The sequence below is a fragment of the Gymnoscopelus braueri genome (genome assembly GCF_963280865.1).
Source record: "Gymnoscopelus braueri genome assembly, chromosome: 10".
NCBI lineage: Eukaryota > Metazoa > Chordata > Actinopteri > Myctophiformes > Myctophidae > Gymnoscopelus > Gymnoscopelus braueri.
Genome location: NC_137611.1, coordinates 5,312,416 through 5,334,167, shown reverse-complemented (window position 1 = coordinate 5,334,167; position 21,752 = coordinate 5,312,416). Strand labels below are relative to the sequence as shown.

Sequence of the window (21,752 nt, the reverse complement as noted above, 5' to 3'; positions counted from 1 at the left end):
ATACCCGCTCAAATCCTGCCATGTGCCGGCTCCTGGTGCCTCCTTACATGACCCGTTGCCCCAGTCGCTGCTGCCAGGTCTCCCTTCCAGGTGGTGAAAAAGTTGGATCCAAGAAGCAGGGTTCGACAGATGGGCTGCAGCAGGAAGTCCTCGAGGTTCACTGGACCTGCTACCAGGCCTCCTCCATGGTCTCAGGTTGTCATTGGCGGCAACAACAACAGAACGCAGAAAAACAACAAAAAAACACACAAAAACAACGCAAAAAACAACACAACATCGTCTATAAAATGTGTGACCTCTACGTTATCCCAGTGACCAGACGCAATGCACAGGTTGAATTGTACACTCAAAAGAAAACAATAAATTCTCTGCTATTTATAGGGAAACAGACTGCCTTGAACGCTTGATGCATTCACTATAGAAGAGCTCCATTGTGATCCATGAGAGCAACGTATTCCTTCTTCACGGTGGCTCCAAATCCTGCTGGTTGGAGCCATGTGGCTTTCTCTGGAATCCCCTTCACTCCACAACCGTACCGGCACTTTGATTGTAAATCCAGCCCTTGATTAAAGAGCAGCTACAGGTAGTTTGGTGGGGGAAGCATCACTCCCTTTGGTCAGAAGACTGCTTTAATCACCAACAGCAGTGTAGACTCCTGTTTGTTTCCATGTTGGAGAAACGTTGGCTTTCTTCCAATGATGACCAGCAATGACGAGAGCAAGTGCTCTCTTGAACTGACACTTGATAATCCCTTTAGTCTCTCTCTCTCTCTCTCTCTCTCTCTCTCTCCCTCTCCCTCTCCCTCTCTCTCTCTCTCTCTCTTTCTCTCTCTCTCACACACACACACTCTCACTCTTCCATGCTGCCTCAACCTACCTAAAGGAAATTCTACCGTGGCCATTAAGCATTTTGTTAATTAACATTTGCAACATACTTTCAGAGAATCTAAACTATAGACTGTAGAGAGGTTACATTCTGAGAGATCCACAAAACAGTGGAAAGCAGCAACTTGATAAGAGAGCCAAAATAATTATGACTGAACGAAGGGAAGCTTCAGTCGCATTGATTTTGTGAAATACTCATTTTAGTGCCTTTGATTGCACCTGTTCTTATCTTGTCTGCTATGGGCTCCCAAATGGCTTAAGTGCAGCTAGTGTGTGTGTGTGTGTGTGTGTGTACATATTTTTTGTTTTGATTGTATTGTTGTATTGTGCTTTCTGCTTTGGCAATGTAAACGTATGTTTTCTCATGCCAATAAAGCCCATTGAATTGAATTGAATTGAATTGTGTGTGTGTGTGTGTGTGTGTGTGTGTGTGTGTGTGTGTGTGTGTGTGTGTGTGTGTGTGTGTGTGTGTGTGTGTGTGTGTGTGTGTGTGTGTGTGACCACAGCACTCATTGAGAATAACAACATGTCTTGTAGAGTGTATATAACCTCGTGTCACCAGCCTTTCAACCTCGGAGGAAAGCCTGGTATTCGTTCTAAAACTAGCCGTGTGATCCGGTTTAGAAAAAAGGAAAACAAATAATCGTGGTTCCGCGGTGGTTGGTTCCGGTTGGTGTGGGATTGTTCATGCTCCCCACATAATGCCAATCAATTAGTTTAGTCTCGATAGTCGCGCCACAAGTTAGAATAAAAGATGGACATACCAAACGACTATTATACCAAAACAAACAAAACGATTATACCAAACTAAACAAGTTTTAAACTAGGGGAATCATTTGGAGGTGCACGGTGCTGGTGGTTCTGGTCGTTGGTTCCGGCCACCTGATGACTTAAAGTTATTTCTGCTCCGAGCGGATCAGAAACCCGAAAATGGTATTGATCCCTGGCTTCATACGTCTGTATACTGTTATTAATAATTATTTGTGTGTGACGGTGTCTTATTGCGATGTTTCTCTTCAGTACCTACTGTACTTCTATGCCCTAGCTGTATCTGTACCTTTTACTGCTGTGCTGTGACCATCTCTGGCGCCATCTCTATGTCTCTCAAGACAGATTCAGCACCACTGCCCTAAACATGTAGTGTTGCTGTTATAGTAGGAATAAACGCAGAAGCACCCGGGAGGAAGTGGACAGAGAAAGGGGAGGAGCCAATACCACAATTAAACCTTTTAGCTATGCACCGGGCCAGTTTAACCTATGAACCCTCTAGCATTAACCTATGAACCCTAGCATTATGGGCATGTCGTCATAGGCGAACGTTCAAATAAACAGTCAGCAGGAAAAAAACAACAGATCTACAGTGTAAGCTCACAACGCATGGTGTTGTTGTAGAAGGAGACCAAGTATATATACACCCCCGGGAGTTGGGTGGGGGGGGGGTGCCGCCGGTCACTGAAGTATACACTATGGCAGGGCCCAGGGGTCTTCAACGTTTTCAGGCCAAGGACCCCCTAGCTGAGAGAGAGATGAAGCAGGGACCCCCTACTCTATATTGTATAAAATGGTGTTTCAGATTAAACTTTTGTGTTTAAATCATAACACACAAAGATTTGGCGGACCCCCTGTAGTAACTCTGAGGACCCCCTAGGGGTCCCGGACCCCCTGTTGAAGACCCCTGCACTATGGGTTTAAGTGGTTAAAGTTCCCCCAGTCATGTGACCTGATGGTCTGACTGACTTGCATCATCAGGCGGTCTATAAACTCGACGACCCACCAAGGGGTCCCCACCCCTGTATGAGTGTTTGGGAAACAGTGGCCTATAGGATTAGGACAATAGGGATTAGGACAATAACGGTAAAAAAAATATATATATATTTTTTTGCAAAATTCTATTTCACCATGATCAGTTAGGCCCATGTTTTGTTTTGCAGAGGACACGCGGCTGCTCCATGTCTACAGTGACAAATCTGTTATACTTTGGGTATGTAAATTGGACCACAAAGTGTCAAACTTCTAGCTCTGCAATGGAAGTCCAGTTTCATTTGTCCATGACCCTAATCTGTGGCCAACTCTCTCCCGGTGCTGCTAAGTAAGTGCTGAGCATTAGCAGAAAGCTAATTGGATAATTCAGCAGAAATAACGCCGGGGCCCTGTTAGCTAAGTCGCTGTTCCTGCAGAAGCCTCAGAGGTTAAAGTATCACAAAAATCAAGACATGGTTTAAAGGATCTACACCATGAATTAAAAAAAAAAAATTGATATTTAATATCATATGGTGTATGTCCCTCAAACCTTTTTCAAAAGGTTTGAGCCTAAATCATCACTCAGATATACTCATCCCAAGTCAATTGTCTCTGGCTTATACAGCACTTTCAGCTGCAATACCAAAACGTCCTCTTGGGCAGGGGGGGGCTACTGAGCAATTCTGTCTGGCCAGCATCAATGCAATGGCAATGCAAGTGATGTCACTTGCATTGCCATTCTGAAATGGCCTGTTCAGACACGCCCATTCTGAAAATCTCTGAAATGAGAATGAATGACTGAATGTTAAAAAAATATATTTTTGGGGTACAAGAGACACTGGGGAGCCCAAAAAATACCCCCCCCCCAAAAAAAAATGAAATTCATGGTGTGCCCCCTTTAATAATATTGGTGGATTTTAAAATTAGCCTATTACCATTATCTACTGGCCATATACAGTAGGTGACATTTAATTTGGATTTTATATCTCTAAAACAGGGGTCTTCAACGTTTTCAGGACCCCTTGGCTGAGAGGGAGATAAAGCAGGGACCCCCATTATGTATTGTATATAAACTATGTTTTTTTCCCCATAGATTTCATAGGCAGCTTCATAGACTTGTGTCAGAGCACTATCATGTTGGATTCATGTTAATGTGTATTTTCAGACATTTAACCATGCACTTAAACAACACAAACAACAGCAAATCTAACCTTTCACTCTGTACTTAGTCTGCTCTTTTCCCCCCTATACCAAACTACTTTGCCGAAAATAGTAGATCTACAAGCGCGCTGCGAGGCGTTGTGTGCTTGTAGATCTGCTATTTTTGGCTAAAGTTCTCAGAATAGGGATGCTTGGTTGAAGTGGTTAATGTAAAAATGACACAAAGATTCGGCGGACCCCCTGTAGTAACTCTGAGGACCCCCTAGGGGTCCCGGACCCCCCGTTGAAGACCTCTGCTCTAAAATATGTTTTTGTTGAGCCATGAACCTTGTAGATGCAAATGTGTCCACCAGAGGGTGCTGAAAGGAGTTCCCTCTAGGTTGCCTTGTGTAGAAAGATACAAGTGCAAAATAAATGGAATAAACTTTGGACCATAATTATGACTCTTCTACACCTGCATCAATATTTACACTGATCTTAGTATATTTTGTTGTTTGGCATCATCTATTCTATATCAGTCTATATCAGTTACCAGTAATATAATTTATTTAACTATTTTATCCTAATATTTTAAAAAAAAAATTGGAAAGTGAAATATCCCTTTAAGAGAGCAGTAGAGCACAAGAGACTAAAGTATGGAACGCGCAAACAAGGGTGGATTACCAAACGGACCCCTGCTGGGCCCCAAGGCAAGGGCTCAGGGAACCTCCTTAGCCAGAGCCTCTGTGTGAAGTTGCAGCTATTAACTTTGCATTGGTTTTACATTTGACACATATAGTCAAAGGGCTCAGTCATTCATGTCAATAACAGAGCCCCCCAAAGTCCTTCTGAAAAAGCAAAGGAAATAGGGCAAAAACATTCACTTTGAAGATGTCACGATAGAGAGAAAGCATCAGGATGCCTCTGTCTGAAGTGAGGGTTGTTTATCCCCTCAGGTCATCTGTAGGACTTCAACTCTGTGGGGAGACCACAGTTCAAAAAGCAAGAGAAAAACAGCAGCATTAAAAAAGCTCGCAGCTCTGTCTAAGCCCTCCACCACGTTGCGCACGCACACGCACGCACACACACACACACACGCAGCACAAAACATCACGGTAACACTTTACTTTAAAGATCGGGTCTATAATGCATCATAATCACATTTATAATGCATTATAATGCACTTAAAAAGGCTTCATAACACTCATTCCGGATGGAAGCTGTGAGGTTTCCAGTTCGATACCGGGCTTCCCTAGAGTTAGTGTCGTCCTTGAGCAAGACGCTGAACCCCTAATTGCTCCCGATGAGCAGGTTTGGTGCCTTGCATGGTTTCCTCCGCCACCGGTGAGTGAATGTGTGTGAATGTGTGTGTGTGAATGGGTGAATGTAATGCACAATCTAATGTAAAGCGCTTTGGATAAAAGTGCTATATAAATGCACCATTTACCATTAGAAATGTTTATAATTGTGCTTAACAACTTATGACAAGGTTTATGAAGTATTATAAGAGCTGGTCATAATATATTCATTATATAAGCTCTTAGAACAGCACATTATAACTGCAATTATAACTCGGTCAGTTATGAAGCGTCCGTCAAGACACTTGTTATAAGTTGTTAAGCATAATTATAAACATTTGTAACAAGTGTTATGATTGAGTGTTATGATCATTTTAGATATATAGGCCTACCCCGACCTTTAAGTAACTTACACTACCTTTAACAATTGTTCTTCTATTACCTCCAAGCTGCTCTTGTGCAGTGGTAGAACGTAGCTAAGTACATTTATTTAAGTAGTACTATAATTAAGTACAATTCTGAGGTATTTGTACTTTACTTGAGTATTTCCAATACTTTTACTTCTACTCCACTACATCTCGTATCCAAATATTGTACTTAACTACATGTATTTGAAAACTTTAGTTACTAGTTACTTTGTAGATTTGGATTATTATTACAAAACATACATTAACCACTTCATCCCTGAATACATTTCAGCCATTTGAAAATAGCCGATCCACAAGCTCACTACAAGCTCACAATGTGACGCGATGCGACGCATTGTGAGCTTGTGGATCTGCTATTTTCAAAAGATGTTTATACATTTTGAACTTGTCAAATGGGACATTCTGTGCACAATGACGACTTTTACTTTTGGTACTTTAAGTATATTTTGATGCCAATACCTTTGTACTTTTACTCAAGTATATTTTGATTACCGGACTTTTACTTGTAACAGAGTATTTCTACACTGCAGTATTGATACTTTTACTTAAGTAAAAAATTTGAGTACTTTTTCCACCACTGGTGTTATCTCTGTCTCCTGTGTTTACGTGTTACAGTACAAAGAATCCTTTTTCTTCTGTCAATTTTTTCCCTGTTTCTGGATTGAAGATCCAGAAACAGAGCAAGCAGTTATAGGCCTGTTGTGTACCTCATTCATTTAGACTGGCAGACACAATGGACTTCTATGGTGATCTGATGTTCGGATATAAAGCTGACTCATCGTGACATCAGTGAGATGTCACAAGCATCCAGTCAAGCACTATATAAAGGGTGGCCGTCACCCTTACCAGGTAAGCAGTATTTACTCCACTCCTCCATCATCTCAGAGACACGACGTCTCACGGCTATATTCACGTTCAGCCTTCGAGTCCCCTGACCAGCTCTCACCCGCAAAGATTCCATCACCTTCCCCACGAGTCAGGATATTTGGCCTTACAACCCAGATATCTGATAACCAGTCCCTTTGAGTAGTATTTTGTAGTGGCCATCACAAAGACTTGACCCGCCTGCAAAGAAAAGGGATAAAACATGACTACGCCGGGTGTTGACCCTGCTGTGCTTGTAGACCAACTTTTGGAAGTCAAGATTTCAAGAAAAAGCTACGCCAGAAAGCTATGCCAAGATAATTTGGAACGGAAGTTGCGTTTGATGGCCTACGAGGGCTTTTCAGAGCTGACTAAACCACTGGAAGACCTCGTGACAATCCTAGAGGGCTTTATGGAGAAATTACACTTGAAAAAAATGAACATCTATATCCGCTGCGTCCTGGAAGAGTTTAAAGAATGGCGAAAGAATCAGCCACAGGTGACCCTTGACTCGGTCTCAGAGGAGCAGGCAGTGGCACTAAAGCATCAAGTCTTAGGACTGCTGACAAAGAATCCTCTGACCTGGCACCCTATCTCTATGGATGCACTGCTGGAGATATACCAACTCCAATCTCTGGACCCAAGCGTGCTCCGATTGAGCATCGTGAAGCTTCAAGGCCTCAAACGGTACAAAGAGGCAGCAATTCTAGGCATGAAATTGAATCTACAGAATGTACTGGACATGGAGGAGATTTGTATACCACTGATTCTGAACGGCAACCTGTCTATAGCGGAATCCTTTGTCACAGGCCACCGTGCACTGGAGCAACAGTTAGTCACGCTCCTAGACTCCTGGTGCAGCGTGAGAAACATATGTGTTCTCTCCAAACGTGATATACAGATCTATCTGAAAGTACTGGTTCGAAAGTACTGGTTCGACTAATAAAGACATTCAACATTGATGCAGAATTGTGTTAGCCTGGTAAACACCCCCTCCCTCCGGAAATCTCATGCATTGCATTGCATTTGGTTTCAGGAAGGAGGGTCTGGGATTGCTCACAGAGTAAAGCTGCCCGAACCGCTGCGCATACGAACCAATCAGCGGCTGCTAGGGGCGGGATCATCCAATCACCTGCCTAGTAGCTTGAAAAAATGAAACTCCGTCTGTCATCGATTCTGCGCCCGGAGTCTCAGATGCAAGTACGCTGTGAAACAAAATGTGTGTCGCAAGCTTCTTCCATTTGACGGAGTGAGGTTAGAATTGTGTCCCAATTCTATGAAAAAGAGAAAAGAGGTTGTCCTGCACTACTTAACACATAAGATGTTTGAAGAGAAAACCATGGCAGAGGCGAGCTGGAGAGACCGTGTCGAGTGTATAGTGGCAGATGACCTTGAGCTGCAGATCTCTTTGGTTAAGATGCTGGTCAAGCACTCTGACCTCCAGACAGCTGCCCAGTGGTCCGTCCGATACAGCATCCCCAGAAGCAGACTGCCTTTCTGTGTTTGGGACAAACAACAGAGTCTACCAGATGATCTGAAACACATGAGGTGTGTTCAGAGTATTTTTTTTTCCACGTCTCACCGTGAAGAGTACCACCAGCTGTCACTCTCCAGGGACCAGGTTTACTTCGTGGACACTCTGGAAGGACTTAAGAAATGCCAAGACACTGTACTCAAGGAAGGTGGTGTAGTTGGATTCGACATGGAGTGGTGGGCTCCACTCCCTACCTCAGTGGAGCGTGCTGCTGTGATACAGCTTGCTGTGTCAGACCAGGTTTTTCTATTAGACCTGTCCGACAGTGGTTTACGCCAATATGAGGAAACCCTTTGCTTCATCAGGACTTTCTTTGAAAGCAAAGTTCTGCTTACGATGTAACTGGAGACCTGGAGTGCCTAAAGACTACGTGGCCCCGGTTGTTGCAGGAGCCACTGAAAGCGGAGGGAGTTCTAGATCTGAAGACTCTACACGAACGGATTCGGCGTCCTACGCGATCCCGCAAAGACAGAGGCCTCAGCCTGATGGTAAAGCAGGTCCTGGGAAAGCCCCTGGACAAATCAGAGCAGCTCTCCATGTGGGAGAGACGCCCGCTAAGCATCAGCCAAATGAGATATGCCGCATTGGACGCCTACTGTCTACTGGAAGTCCGCTCCGCCCTTGCCGGCAACCCAGCGTCCTTTTAACCTCACTCCGTCAAATGGAAGAAGCTTGCGACACACATTTTGTTTCACAGCGTACTTGCATCTGAGACTCCGGGCGCAGAATCGATGACAGACGGAGTTTCATTTTTTCAAGCTACTAGGCAGGTGATTGGATGATCCCGCCCCTAGCAGCCGCTGATTGGTTCGTATGCGCAGTGGTTCGGGCAGCTTTACTCTGTGAGCAATCCCAGACCCTCCTTCCTGAAACCAAATGCAAATGAGATTTCCGGAGGGAGGGGGGTTTACCAGGCTAGCGTCCTTTGGGCTATCCACCAATTTCCAGGACCTCCACACCAAGGCCAGTAGCCAAATGGAACATCAAGGGGACCAGGGAATCGGAGCTACATCCGATGGTCAGGAAAAGGCATCAGAGGGCCCTCATCAGACTCCCCAACAGTTACGGGTAGTGTGTGACAACATGCTACGGGGACTGGGGACGTACCTGCGCTGTTTAGGGGTAGACGTGGCTATATTGAAAATCAAAGATGACCACAGAGTCGCAGCTGAGTTGGCTCGAGCAGAGGACCGCTACATACTCACCAGTGGACAGCCATACTACACTTTGCGGTCCCAGGTGGGCGAGGGTCGCTGTTTGGATCTCAGCGGTTCAGAGAAGGTGATGGACCAGGCCATGAGGGTCCTCAGACACTTCAACATTCAGCTCACTCCCAGTGACATCTTCAGCCGCTGTGACGTCTGTAACAGTAACCGGTACGTGAAGCTGCCTAAAGGAGGACATGGTCCGGATGCTCAGAGAGACAGATAACTGGAATGCACTGGAATGCACTCTGCAGGAAGACGCGGACCTCTGGTGTGACCCCTGACCTCCCCAGGTACGCCCCCAAGTGTCACTGGGCCCCTGTGTCAGAGCTAGACCCCGACACCCTAACCTTCCCCGGGGGCTTCCATACAGTTCCATTCGATCCCATACGATCTATCCAGAATACTACACTTCTTCGTCTGCACTGGCTGTGGGAAGGTGTTCTTTGAAGGCCCTCGCTTCTTTCACATCCTCTCCCAGTTCCCGAGCATTCTACGCATCACTGAGGACAATGTGTCTTTGACAACAGCATCCACTGGTGTTGAACAGTAGTGGTAACACATTCACTAGCTCCATTAAGGTAATCTGTCATTCAATTTATTATGATCTATATGTTATGATCTAATAACTAATTAAAAAACTTAAATTTTAAATTAATTTTCAAAAACAATAGCAGATCTGCTATTGTTTTTGAAACAATAAAAAAAATCGTGAAAAAAGTGTGCAAATCTTTGTATATGTTTTAAAAAAAACTCGATTCTTTGCTTCTGGGGATTCTACAAATGTCTTCTAAATCCTAACAGTTTTTTTTTTAAGACAAAACATTATGTTGCTATAATATCAGTGGTTCTCAAACTTTTTTCATGTGAAGGACCCCCAAAAGGACCCCCCCCCCAAAAAATGTATATATATATTCAATGATTTGCACACATTTTCACGATAAAAAAAAATTAATAGCAGATCTACAAGCTCATAGCGCGGCACTCGGTGCCGCGCTATGAGCTTGTATATCTGCTATTTTTGAATAGCCAAAGAAATGTTAAAATGACACAGATGCGTTCCCGGTCTTAATGGGTTAACTGTGAAGATGGTAGGTGTTCCAGTCTGGAGGGATTCACATGAATGATAATATATAGCTACAGTAGTACCCAGAACTAGTTAAGAAGCTTAAAGGGAGCAGAGGCTGGCGGGGGGCTGACCATGTTTTGACAGGAAAGTTCAATTTAGTTGAGGATACACAGATCGTTGCTGTCAGGCAGAAACCTCGTATCTCCACACATTTGATGTTTTATTTATTTTTCTACAGTACAGTGTCAAACAAAAATAGCATATTTTGTGCTATTATTGAAGCATTTTGAACGTTTAAGTGGTTAAGCGTGCCTGTGTGTTTTAGAAATATTGAAGAAATATTGAATATCGGCAGGAGGAGGGTGATGCGGGGTCATTGCACGTACTCCTACGGGGCTGGGGGCGGAGCCTGTCAGCGGGAGGAGTAGAACGAAGGCTCCGCCTCCTCCCGATTGGGGCTCCTCCCACTGGTGAGTCAGTGGGATAGAACACGGAAATTTGAGGAGAAGAGGGTGGTAAAAAAAAATTATTGGCTACTCTAAATTTAGAAAAATAAATATTGAACCAATAAAAAATACATTGGCCCCATTGTAACACAGCGGTGTTGATTTTGACAGCAACTTTTGATTTAGTTTTTAGTCTTTTGAATACATTTCTATTTAGTTTTAGTCATATTTTAGTCATCTGAAATGTTTTACTGTTTTAGTTTTAGTCGACTAAATATAATAAGATTTTAGTCGACTAAACCTACAGTCGATTTAGTCGACTAAAATATATCTTAGCGGTGCCTTGATGGTGTGACGTTGTAATGGCTGATTTTACACTTGGTTGCGCTCTGAAAATAGCCGATCTACAAGCTCACAACGTGTCGCAGCGCGACGCGTTGTGAGCTTGTAGATCTGCTATTTCCTGAGCGCAACACTGGAGCACAACCAAACATAAAATGACTTGTCTTTTAGTTCTACTGGATCTCTTCTCCACTAGATCCCTCACTAACATTTTAGTCTAGTTTTTATTTGTTGACTAAATTGTCAATATATTTAGTCTAGTTTTAGTCATCATAGCTTAGTTTTTATTTAGTTTTCGTCAGTGAAAAAAGGTTTTAGTTGACAAAATCAACAGTGGAACACAGGTTCTTCATTCAAATTTTCTGAAAAGTAACAGCTTTGGACATACAGGGTTAGTTTAGTGAGGAAAATGCAGGGTCATGCTGGCAGAACATCCAGTGCAAAACCCCAGGATTTACAGCAACATGCCAGCACAGTGTGAGCGTGATGAATCCATTACATGTCATGGAGTGACAGCAGCTTCCTAGAAGAAATCTGCCAACAACTGTTGAAATGATACAGTGCCGTTTGTTAAAGGGATAGTTCACCCCCTAAATGACTTTTTTAATATTGATTAGTCACCCCATGGACACTTTAATTCATGGATATTTTTTTGTTTTTGTCACATTCCTAAGACAATAATTTGATGGGTCTCTTTTGTGTCTTTGGCTTAGGAAATGTGACAAAAAGTAAAAAAATATCCAAAACATTTTTAATTGATTTTTTATATATTTTTTCAAATTCAATTTTGTACCTGTATTTCATGTTTTGGGGTGAAAATTCAATGTGTCTAGGCCTACTGATCTTTTGTATTTTTATGGGTTACACTGATGGAAGCTTTTATGTATCTGTGAAATGCGCCTTTGATTTTGAATGCTTCGGTAGAAAAAACAATAAACAAAGTAAAAAATGATCTTTTTTTTTAAATATTTCTTTTTGGGTGAACTATCCTTTTAATGTAAAGAGGACAAGCATGACAGTTATGTGCTATCATTTATATTGAACATATGTTTTTATTTCTGTAAGTTAAAATAAACATTAAATACTTTTAGGCTCCTTCTCTGATATTTCGATACGGTGCAGGCTAATTATACAAGCTTGAATTACCAGTCAGTGATTAAGGCTTGCACTGGGGTCTCTATAGTTTATTACGCGGCTTGGTTGAATGCTTGATTCTGATTGGTCAATCACTGAATTCGGCGGTGTGTTATTTCCGGATAATGACCGCTGGGCTCAATAACAGACCTCTGTCTGACCCAGTGGTTCTCAAAGTGGGGTCCGGGGACCCCCAGGGGTCCTTGGGGGAGTTCCAGGGGGGTCCCCAGCTAAATGATGGATAGTTAGGAACCAAATGGACCCTTATGTAACTCAAGAGAGTGTACAAATGGAACCAAATGGACCCTTATGGGTCTGTAACTCAGAGAGTGTACAAATGGAACCAAATGGACCCTTATGGGTCTGTAACTCAGAGAGTGTACAAATGGAACCAAATGGACCCTTATGGGTCTGTAACTCAGAGAGTGTACAAATGGAGCCAAATGGACCCTAACGGGTCCATTTGTACACTCTCAGAGTTACATTAACATTGGTTTTACAATATAAATTGGGGTCCCAGAGATAGAAATGCCATTAAATGGGGGTCCGTAGCCTAATGCATGTCAAACTGGGGGTCCTTGAAATTAAAATGGTTGAAAATCACTGCTAGAGCCGTAAAAATCTTCTCTTTATGGGGGTTCTTGGCATATCTTTTCAAATGGGGGTCCGCGGGCTAATAATTTTCAATTTGGGGGTCCTTGACATGAAAAAGTTTGAGAACCACTGGTTAATCAAAAGGCTCAGAGCACCTGCTGCGCTGCTTGATTTTGTGCCGTATCCAACATGACAGCCATGTAAACAAACACACAATGTCATTTACAGCTAAACATTTCCCTCAAGAATGTTTTTGAAAACATTTGAAGCGAGAAATAAGACAATGCAGTGACCCGAATATCGATTCTATTTGATCATCACTTCCTGTCGTTTTCCGAGGCGACGTGTTGCACTGGACGGCCGCACCTGGCATAAATTAATGGAATACTTTCATTGCTTTAAGCCAGGGGTCTTCAACAGGTGGTCCGGGACCCCTAGGGGGTCCTCAGAGTTACTACAGGGGGTCTGCCAAATCTTTGTGTGATATGATTTTTTCTTTTTTACATTAACCACTTGAAACCTAGCATCCCTTTTCTGAGGAGAACTTTAGCCAAAAATAGCAGATCTACAAGCTCACAACGCCTCGCGCTGCGAGGCGTTGTGAGCTTGTAGATCGGCTATTTTTGGCAAAGAGTTATAGGTGAAGCAAAAGTTTATCAGAACATGCATGCTGGGGTTCCAAGTGGTTTAGGTGAGGAAGAATTCTTAGGGGCTGAAAATTGTCTTTGTCTGCCATGAGGGAACGGCAGCATTTTCAAATTCACCCTTAAATGATCCCGTCGGCTAGACTGGACCATAAGTACGGTATGATTAATTAAGCAAGCGGTGTGTTATTGAGCTCAGCGGTCATTATCCAGAAATAACACACCGCTCAATTCAGTGATTGACCAATCAGAATCAAGCATTCAACCAAGCTGTGTAATAAGCAACGAGGGATAATTGACGGCGAACCGGTCATTGTTGAGATATATAAACCCACCCTGAAGGGGTTCATTTCTAAACAATGACCGGCTCTCCGTCAATTATCCCGCTTGACAGTAAGCCCCTTTAAATGTTTTAGTGTTATGCCTTAACTAGGACAAATTGAGAGTCCTTACATGAACATAACAAATAAAAATAAACTATTCGGAACAGTTTTAGCGGACCACCTCTTGCAAAAATCAGGTTATGCCCCATTTATTGCAGATAGTATATTACTAAGCCTAAGAGAATCTTGTGTGCTACTATTAATTAAAAGTGTGTGAGCTGGAGAAGGGCAGAAGGTGAGGTCACGGTAAGGTTGAAAAACTGCACCTGCACAATGGAGCAGGATTAGAAGTTAACCTTGAAATTGAGGACAGTTTTCCCCAAACGAAACATGGGGAAAACGGCATTCTATTCTATGCTGCCATGCACCAAAATGTGGAATGCCCTACCACCGGCCATTAACGATCTCCACTCCCTATCCACACTTAACCCATTAAAAACGGGAAACCGGATAGCTATGAGCTTGTAGATCTGCGATTTTTTTTTTTTTTTTCAAATCTTTGAATATATATATATTTTTAACTCAAATCATTGCTTCTGGGGTCCCGGGAACAAAAACATTTTGAGATAGGGGGGTTGGCACCAAAATACATATAATTTTGGGAGGTCCTTGACATGAAAAAGTTTGAGCAGCAAAATGAGTTAATAAAGCGTCACAATCATTTTAACCCATTTATCCAGATTTTATACTTTGGCTATTCAAGAATAGCAGATCTGCAAGCTCATAGCGCGGCACAAAGTGACACGCTATGAGCTTGCAGATCTGCTATTTTTGAATAGCCAAAGTATAAAATAAAGTATACAAATGTTCACGATTTTGAAAAATCGTGAACATTTGTGCAAATTGAATATAATTATTTTTAAGCGTTCATTTTAACAAAAATCTTTGCTTCTGGGGCGCTCTGGCACAAAACATTTTCATATGGGGGTCCGCGGCCAAATATATATCATTTTGGGGGTCCTTGAAATGTGAGAACCACTGCCTTGGGGCCCCACTGCTAGCTAAAGTACTGGGCAGACATGAATGACAGCTGAACTCTCAAACAATGTGTTACAAACATTTATTATGAATTGAATGCTGCTAAACCAACAACAGGTGGACCTTTTGATACCTGACACTGTCTTTTTCATGTGCAAATATAAAAATAGATCATTTGCCTATATAAACTGTAATAACAAGTCTAAAATGTATGACCAGCGCTGTACATGAGGATACTAAAAGGTTCACTTATAGAACATCAGCATTTCACAGTTTAAATATGTAAATAATGGCCTTAACAACAACACAAGTTAACTCTCCTTCCAATTAACACCCGACCGATGTGTTAAACATGTCAGACATGTTGTGGTTCAACATCCATAGAAATGTATTTTAACGACCAACTGATGAATTAACAGAGGTGTAAAGTAACTAAGTACATTTACTCAAGTACTGTACTTAAGTAAAAGTTTGAGGTATTTTTTACTTTAGTGGAGTATTTCCAATTTTCAGTACTTTGACTTCTACTCCACTACGTATCAGAGGCAAATATTGTACTTTTACTCCACTACAATTATTTGAAAACTTTCGTTACTAGTTACTTTTTAGATTTTTATCATTAAACATACATTAACCGCTTGAGATCTATATATATTTCGGCAATTTGGAAATAGCAGATGTACAAGCTCACAATGTGTCGCGATGCGATGCATTGTGAGCTTGCAGATCTGCTATTTTCAAATGGTTTTTATGCATTTTCAAAAACTTGAAATGGGACATTCTGCATAATGACTACTTTTTTCTTTTGGTACTCTCAGTACATTTTGATGCCAATACTTTTGTACTTTTACTCAAGTAAATTGCGAATTCCAGACTTTTACTTGTAACGGAGTATTTCTATATTGCAGCATTGATACCTTTACTTAAGTAAAACATTTGAGTACTGTTTTCCACCACTGTGAATTAAACCTGTCAAACAAAGTGATTCACCACCCATTGAAATGTGTTTTTTTTTTTTTTACAGTTACAAAACTCTTTCAAACCAAAAGACAAAGTGTCAAAATAAATGCAAACTCAGTTCCTCCTTGGGGGAAAAAAAATCAAAATAAAACCAAAATCCACTGTGAAATACTGACATTTATAATTAAAAAAAAAACAGAAAAACGACACACACCCTGAAATGTTGACCGTGCTGCCATCATGGATTCTGAAATGATTGCAAAATTGCATTAATAAAGTGCAACAAATTGAAAAATTGCGCGTCAAAAAAATCGCCTAAAATAACACACCACATTTCAGAAAAACTAAAAAATATCTCTTATTATAAAAACAAAATCAGTCTAACTGGATTTTTATGAATGAGATCACTCGGGAGAATTAACTCTACTTCCAATAGCAGCCGTTAAGTATTAAAACAAAATGAAATTTAGACTTAAAAAGCTGATCCTATCGACCATTAACGAAGCCACGTTTTAGAACATTCAGAAAGGTTTGGAACGCTGTGTTGTGTTTCTTCCAAAAAAGCATAGTAACCATAGTTACCATTATCACTGCTTGCTATGGCTGGCAAACCTGTAAGTTGTATTAGTAAACTGTAGGAATAATGAGGTGTTATGTGATTTAGAGATCACACATTAGTTGTGTATAGAGGCCTGTCACAATTATTACATTATTTGAGATAATCACATTTGTTTTTTGCATAATCGTCATAATAATTACCATGTTGAAAAACGTTATATATATTTTTCAATCATTCTCAAAAATAGTGGGAAATAGCAGATCTAAAAGCTCGTGACACGTTTTGAGCTTGTAGATCGGCCACTATTCAAATTGTGTCTTTTTTTTTAGGTATACATTTATTAAATTATGCAAGTTATTCACCGGTATTTGTCATATCTGCCCCTGTGCACCTTTTGTTTAATTAACCTAAAAGAAAAACAGAATTATCTTTTATCCACAATGTTCCAATGTTCCAATTAACGACAAAGGCAATTAAATCGTTAATCGCAATTATTTGAGCGACAATTAAATCAGCAAGTAAAATGTCATAATGGTGACAGCCCTACACATGTGGTAAACGCTGTTAGTTGCATTTGAGACATGATGTGGCTTCTCTTGAATCCAGTGGTGGAAAGTAACTAGGTACATTTACTTAAGTACTGTACTTAAGTACAATTTTGAGGTGTTGAGTATTTCCAATTTCCAATACTTTTACTCCACTACATCTCGGATCCAAATATTGTACTTTTACTTTAGTTTAGTTGCTAGTTACTAGTTACTTTGTAGATTTTGATTATTATTACAAAACACACATTAACCGCTTCAGCCCTATATACATTTCGGCCATTTGAAAATAGCCGATCAACACGCTCACAATGCGACGCATTGTGAGCGTGTTGATCTGCTAGTTTCAAAATATTTTTATACATTTGAATACTTGAAATGGGGACATTCTGCACAATGAGAACTTTTACTTTTGGTACTTTAAGTACATTTTGATGCCAATACTTAAAAGTAAATTTTGAATTCCAGACGTTTACTCGTAACAGAGTATTTCTACATTGCAGTATTGATACTTTTACTTAAGTAAAAAAAACGTGAGTACTTTTTCCACCACTGCTGGAGTCCTTCCTCCACTGTCTGTCTGAAAGCAGGATGATTCCTCTTCTTGTGAAATGTCATAAGAGCTGAAGGACATTACACAATGCTCCCAACTCTTCCTTTGAAATTACAAGATTTAAAAAAACTAAAAACGATGCAAAAGAGGCTGTGCTGCTGAGATGGTCTAAAAGATGACACGTGTCTTCCTTTATCCTTTCGTTCAGTCGCAGCCTTTTGTCGGGCTACAGAACAGCTTCACTCCAACAGTCAATGAAAATAAAAACACGGCAAATAAAATAAAAACTTTAAAAAAAAAACTACAATCAAATCACTTCTGCACGACACGTTCCTCTTCAGCTTTTTGACGGTTGCGTTTTTTTTTCTCCCAGCAGTCATTTGAGAAATAAGCCAGAACGGGACCACAAACAACTGGGAGCCAGTTCCACCACCTCACACTAAGTTCAAATTTAGCCTAGTTATGGCTTTTAAAAAAGCCATTTAACCCATTTAGCCGGGAAAGCATCTCTGTCATTTTTAGATTTATTTGGGCTATTCAAAAACAGCAGATCTGCAAGCTCATAGCGCGGCACCGAGTGCCGCGCTATGAGCTTGTAGATCTGCTTTTTTTTATTATGTGAAAATTTGTGCAAATCTTTAAATATATATATATTTAAAAAAATATATATGTGTTCAAAGATTTGCACCCATTTTCACGATTTTTCGAAAAATAGCAGATCTACAAGCTCATAGCGCGGCACTCGGTGCCGCGCTATGAGCTTGTAGATCTGCTATGTGTCCCCGGATTGAATGTGTTTAAGCTATAACTAGGCTAAGTTTGAACTTAGTGTGAGGCGGTGCAACTGGCCACTGAAGCGTTGCCATTATAATGCAAAATATCCATGGGTTCCTTTCCTCGCCTCCTTCCTGCGCGGCGGCGCTCTAATCAATGTCACTTTAAGTGTCAGGAGAGCTCAAAAGGACACAAAAGATCCCAAATAAATCCTCAAAGCGGAAGCACAACAACGAGGTAAAGGTTTCGCCCGACTTATCCCCAGCTTCCAACCGCTTCCCTTATACTGAATTATATATACACATCGCAATATATAACGGCAGTTGGGGCTGAATATGTTAATCCATTTAAGACCGGGAACGCACGCATCTCTGTAATTTTTTTGTATGTCTTTGGCAATTCAAAAATAGCAGATATATTCGGTGCCCAGCTATGATAAGCTTGTAGATCTGCAATTTTTTGTTTTCATTGTGATAATCTCTGCAAGTCTTTGAATATATATATTTTTAACATTTGCAAAAATATTTTGTTGCAGGGAAACCCCCCAGAAGCAAAGATTTGAGTTACAAACGTTCGCTTAAAAAAATATTAATATTCAAAGATTTGCAAAAAAAAAATCGTGATTTTTCAAAAAATAGCAGATCTACAAGCTTGTAGATCTGCTATTTTTGAATAGCCAAAGAAATCTTAAAAATGGCACAGATGCGCTACCCGGATTGAATGGGTCAAATGAACACGTTCTCGGGGCATGTACTGTTAAGTTCAACAATTTGCTCAAGAAGTTCCAAGATATTCTGCTTGCTTTCAAATACGTTTGGCAGCTTGTCAGTGTTTAGTGTATTTCAGTCATTCGCCTGTTTTGCCGCGTTTTTCTTAAAAAACGTCGTCTGGTTCCTCCCTCTCACCTCAGTGCATCTTTCTACCTGCACATCCAAAAGGGGAGGAGGTACGTAAGGAGGAGCTGATCCTTGTCTTCTGCTCCTGTGGGGGTAGAGGTACCAGACCAGACCAGACCCGTCCTAGGAGGAGGTGTTGTAGGAGGCCCTAGGAGGAGGTGTTGTAGGAGGCGGGGCTGGCGATCCTGGCAACCTTGCGTTCGTAGTTCACCAGCCGCTGGCCCACCAGGTACCTGGAATGGTGAAGAGAGAGAGAGTAATCTGATTACTGGGGATGCAATCTGGAAATGTATTGGGATTGAACCAAAGGAACACAAAGTTCTGCTTGTGGTGAGGCTAGACTATAGGGGACAAAATACTGAGGCACACAAACATTTATAATTTATTTAACAGATGAGCAAGGCAAAAGCTGACCGACGTGTTTCGACACTTGGGTCTTCAAACAGGGTCTTAACACTCAGGGTGATTAGTCACTCTTTAAATACAGGGTTAGCATCCATAACTGACGTCATCGTATGCAAATAAATAAATACATAATATGCAATAAATACATAATACTTATTTATGCATGCCATAAGGGACAAAACCAACACCAATATAACAAGACCAGGAGACCTGGTTCTGCCAGACCCAGAATAGATTCCTAGTACATATAGGTGAAAAGCATACGTCACGCTAAGCTTGGCCAATCAAAAAGAGGGACATGTAAGCACCATATATGGACAAAAACGTCGAACCGTTTTTGTCCATATATGGACAAAAGAGGGACCGACAAAGCCTCATGTAGGCCTGACGTGCCCTGGGTCTGGCAAATAGTTAACAGGGGAGACAGAAAATGCCCGTATTGGGATTGAACCCTTCCTCCTGAATCTACAACTCTCTACTCATACCTAGATTTATTCCTTGCAGGAGAATGAGCCATGAAGCTACTTCTCACTGTCAAGGGTGACATTATTCTACACAGAACTGTATTCAAGCTTCAAGCTCATCTAGTGTTACTATTCCATCACGATTATAACCACTGTGTTTGGTTGGTTGGTTGGTTGCGTGCGTGTGTGTGTGATTACTGTACTGACTTGTCGTTCTTGATGTGCTCGTACAGGCGTTTGAACTGACGTATCTGGAAGTACAGCACGGCCAACAGGATGGCCACCATCAACAGGAACGGATAGATCCTCCTCTCAACCAGAATCTGCATGTCTGTCTGCACGCCTGCACACACACACACACACACAGTAGGGGAAGAGGTTTATGGGGGAGATCAAATGAAAATAGAAAGAAACAGAGAAGAAGGCTTCATTCACACTGACGTCATTTCATGAAATGTAAGCACCAGCTGTAAAAGCCAAAAAGGACTCAACAGAAAACAAAAGGGAATTTCTCCTTTAGGTATCAACCCATTAAGACCGGATACGCATTTGTGTCATTTTATAGTTCTTTGGCTGTTAAAAAAATTGCAGATATACAAGCTAATAGCACGGCACAGAGTGCCGCGCTATGAGCTGGTATATCTGATTTTTTTGGGGGGAAAATCAAGAAAATTTGTCTTTGAATATACATATTTTTTAAAGCGAACATTTGTAACTCAAATCTTTGCTGCTGGGGATTCTACAAATGTCTTCTAAATCCTAACAGTTAAAAAAATATAACTTATTTTGCTATATCAGTGGTTCTCAAACTTTTTTCATGTCAAGGACTCACAATGTATTTGACTGCGGAGCCCCCCCATCTCAAAATATTTTGTTCCAGGGACCCCGAGAAGCAAAGATTTGAGTTGAAATGTGTATTATATATATTCAAAGATTTGAGTTGAAATGTGTATTATACATATTCAAAGATTTGAGTTGAAATGTGTATTATACATATTCAAAGATTTGCACACATTTTCACGATTTACAGATCTACAGTGCCGCGCTATGAGCTTGTATATCTGCTATTTTTGAATAGCCAAAGAAATCTAAAATGACACAGATGCGTTCCCGGTCTTAAAGGGTTAAGATATTCATTTGTGTGCTGAAAAAAACTGCTGCATCAGTTTTGGGTCAGAAAATGAGTTCTTGCAGACTTATCATCTTCAGGTGCTTTATCTTTCGTTCACTCGACGACCAAAGCTCAAGTGGGGCTTGTTGTAAAACCACAAAACGTCTGATTAGAATGTCTAGACTTGATAAAAGTCTCAAACCTACTTCTTTAGTGTTACATCAAATCAACTTATAATAAACAGCCTAAAGTCTGTCTTTGATTATGATCATGTTGTGATATAACAACACAAAATACTTTTATACATTTTGAAAACTTGAAATGGGACATTCTGCATAATGAGTACTTTTACTTTTGGTACTTTAAGTATATTTTGATGCCAATACTTTTGTACTTTTACTAAAGCAAATTCTGAATACGAGACTTTTACTTGTAACGGAGTATATCTATCAGTGTTGCTTTTGACAGCAAATTTTTATTTAGTTTTAGTCATAGTTACTTTTGAATAATTCATATTTTAGTCATCTGAAAAGTTTTAGTTTTAGTCTAGTTTTAGTTGACTAAATATCATAAGTTTATAGTCGACTAAATCTACAGTTGATTTAGTCGACTATAATGTATTTTGGCGGTGCCTTGATGGCGTCGTAATGGCCTGATTTTACACTTGGTCGCATGCTGAAAATACAGCATGCTCATCTAGCTCACAACACGCTGCGACGCGTTGTGAGCTTGTAGATCTGCTATTTTCAGAGCGCAACACCAAGCATAAAATGACTTGTCTTTTAGTTCTACTGGATCTCTT

At 40.9% G+C, this 21,752-nt stretch overlaps 1 protein-coding gene and 1 pseudogene across 2 annotated transcripts in view; one reads left to right on the top strand and one right to left on the bottom strand.

Annotated features, from left to right (window-relative positions):
• The first annotated feature begins 20 nt into the window (after positions 1 to 20).
• LOC308092746 (exonuclease mut-7 homolog) lies at positions 21 to 9,543 on the top strand (annotated as a pseudogene). Its single transcript has 5 exons — positions 21 to 195; positions 6,615 to 7,216; positions 7,640 to 8,128; positions 8,278 to 8,511; positions 8,837 to 9,543. The product of its transcript is annotated as an exonuclease mut-7 homolog (transcript).
• Positions 9,544 to 18,080: 8,537 nt separating this feature from the next.
• LOC308093868 (E3 ubiquitin-protein ligase MARCHF6-like) overlaps positions 18,081 to 21,752 on the bottom strand; it is a 33,546-nt gene continuing 29,874 nt past the window's right edge. The window contains exons 25-26 of the mRNA XM_080440248.1: positions 20,047 to 20,182; positions 18,081 to 19,203 (exon numbers count right to left, since the gene is read on the bottom strand). Of these exons, the coding sequence (XP_080296374.1) occupies positions 19,119 to 19,203; positions 20,047 to 20,182 (221 nt within the window). The 3' untranslated portion in view covers positions 18,081 to 19,118. The remainder of the gene's footprint in view (positions 19,204 to 20,046; positions 20,183 to 21,752) is intronic.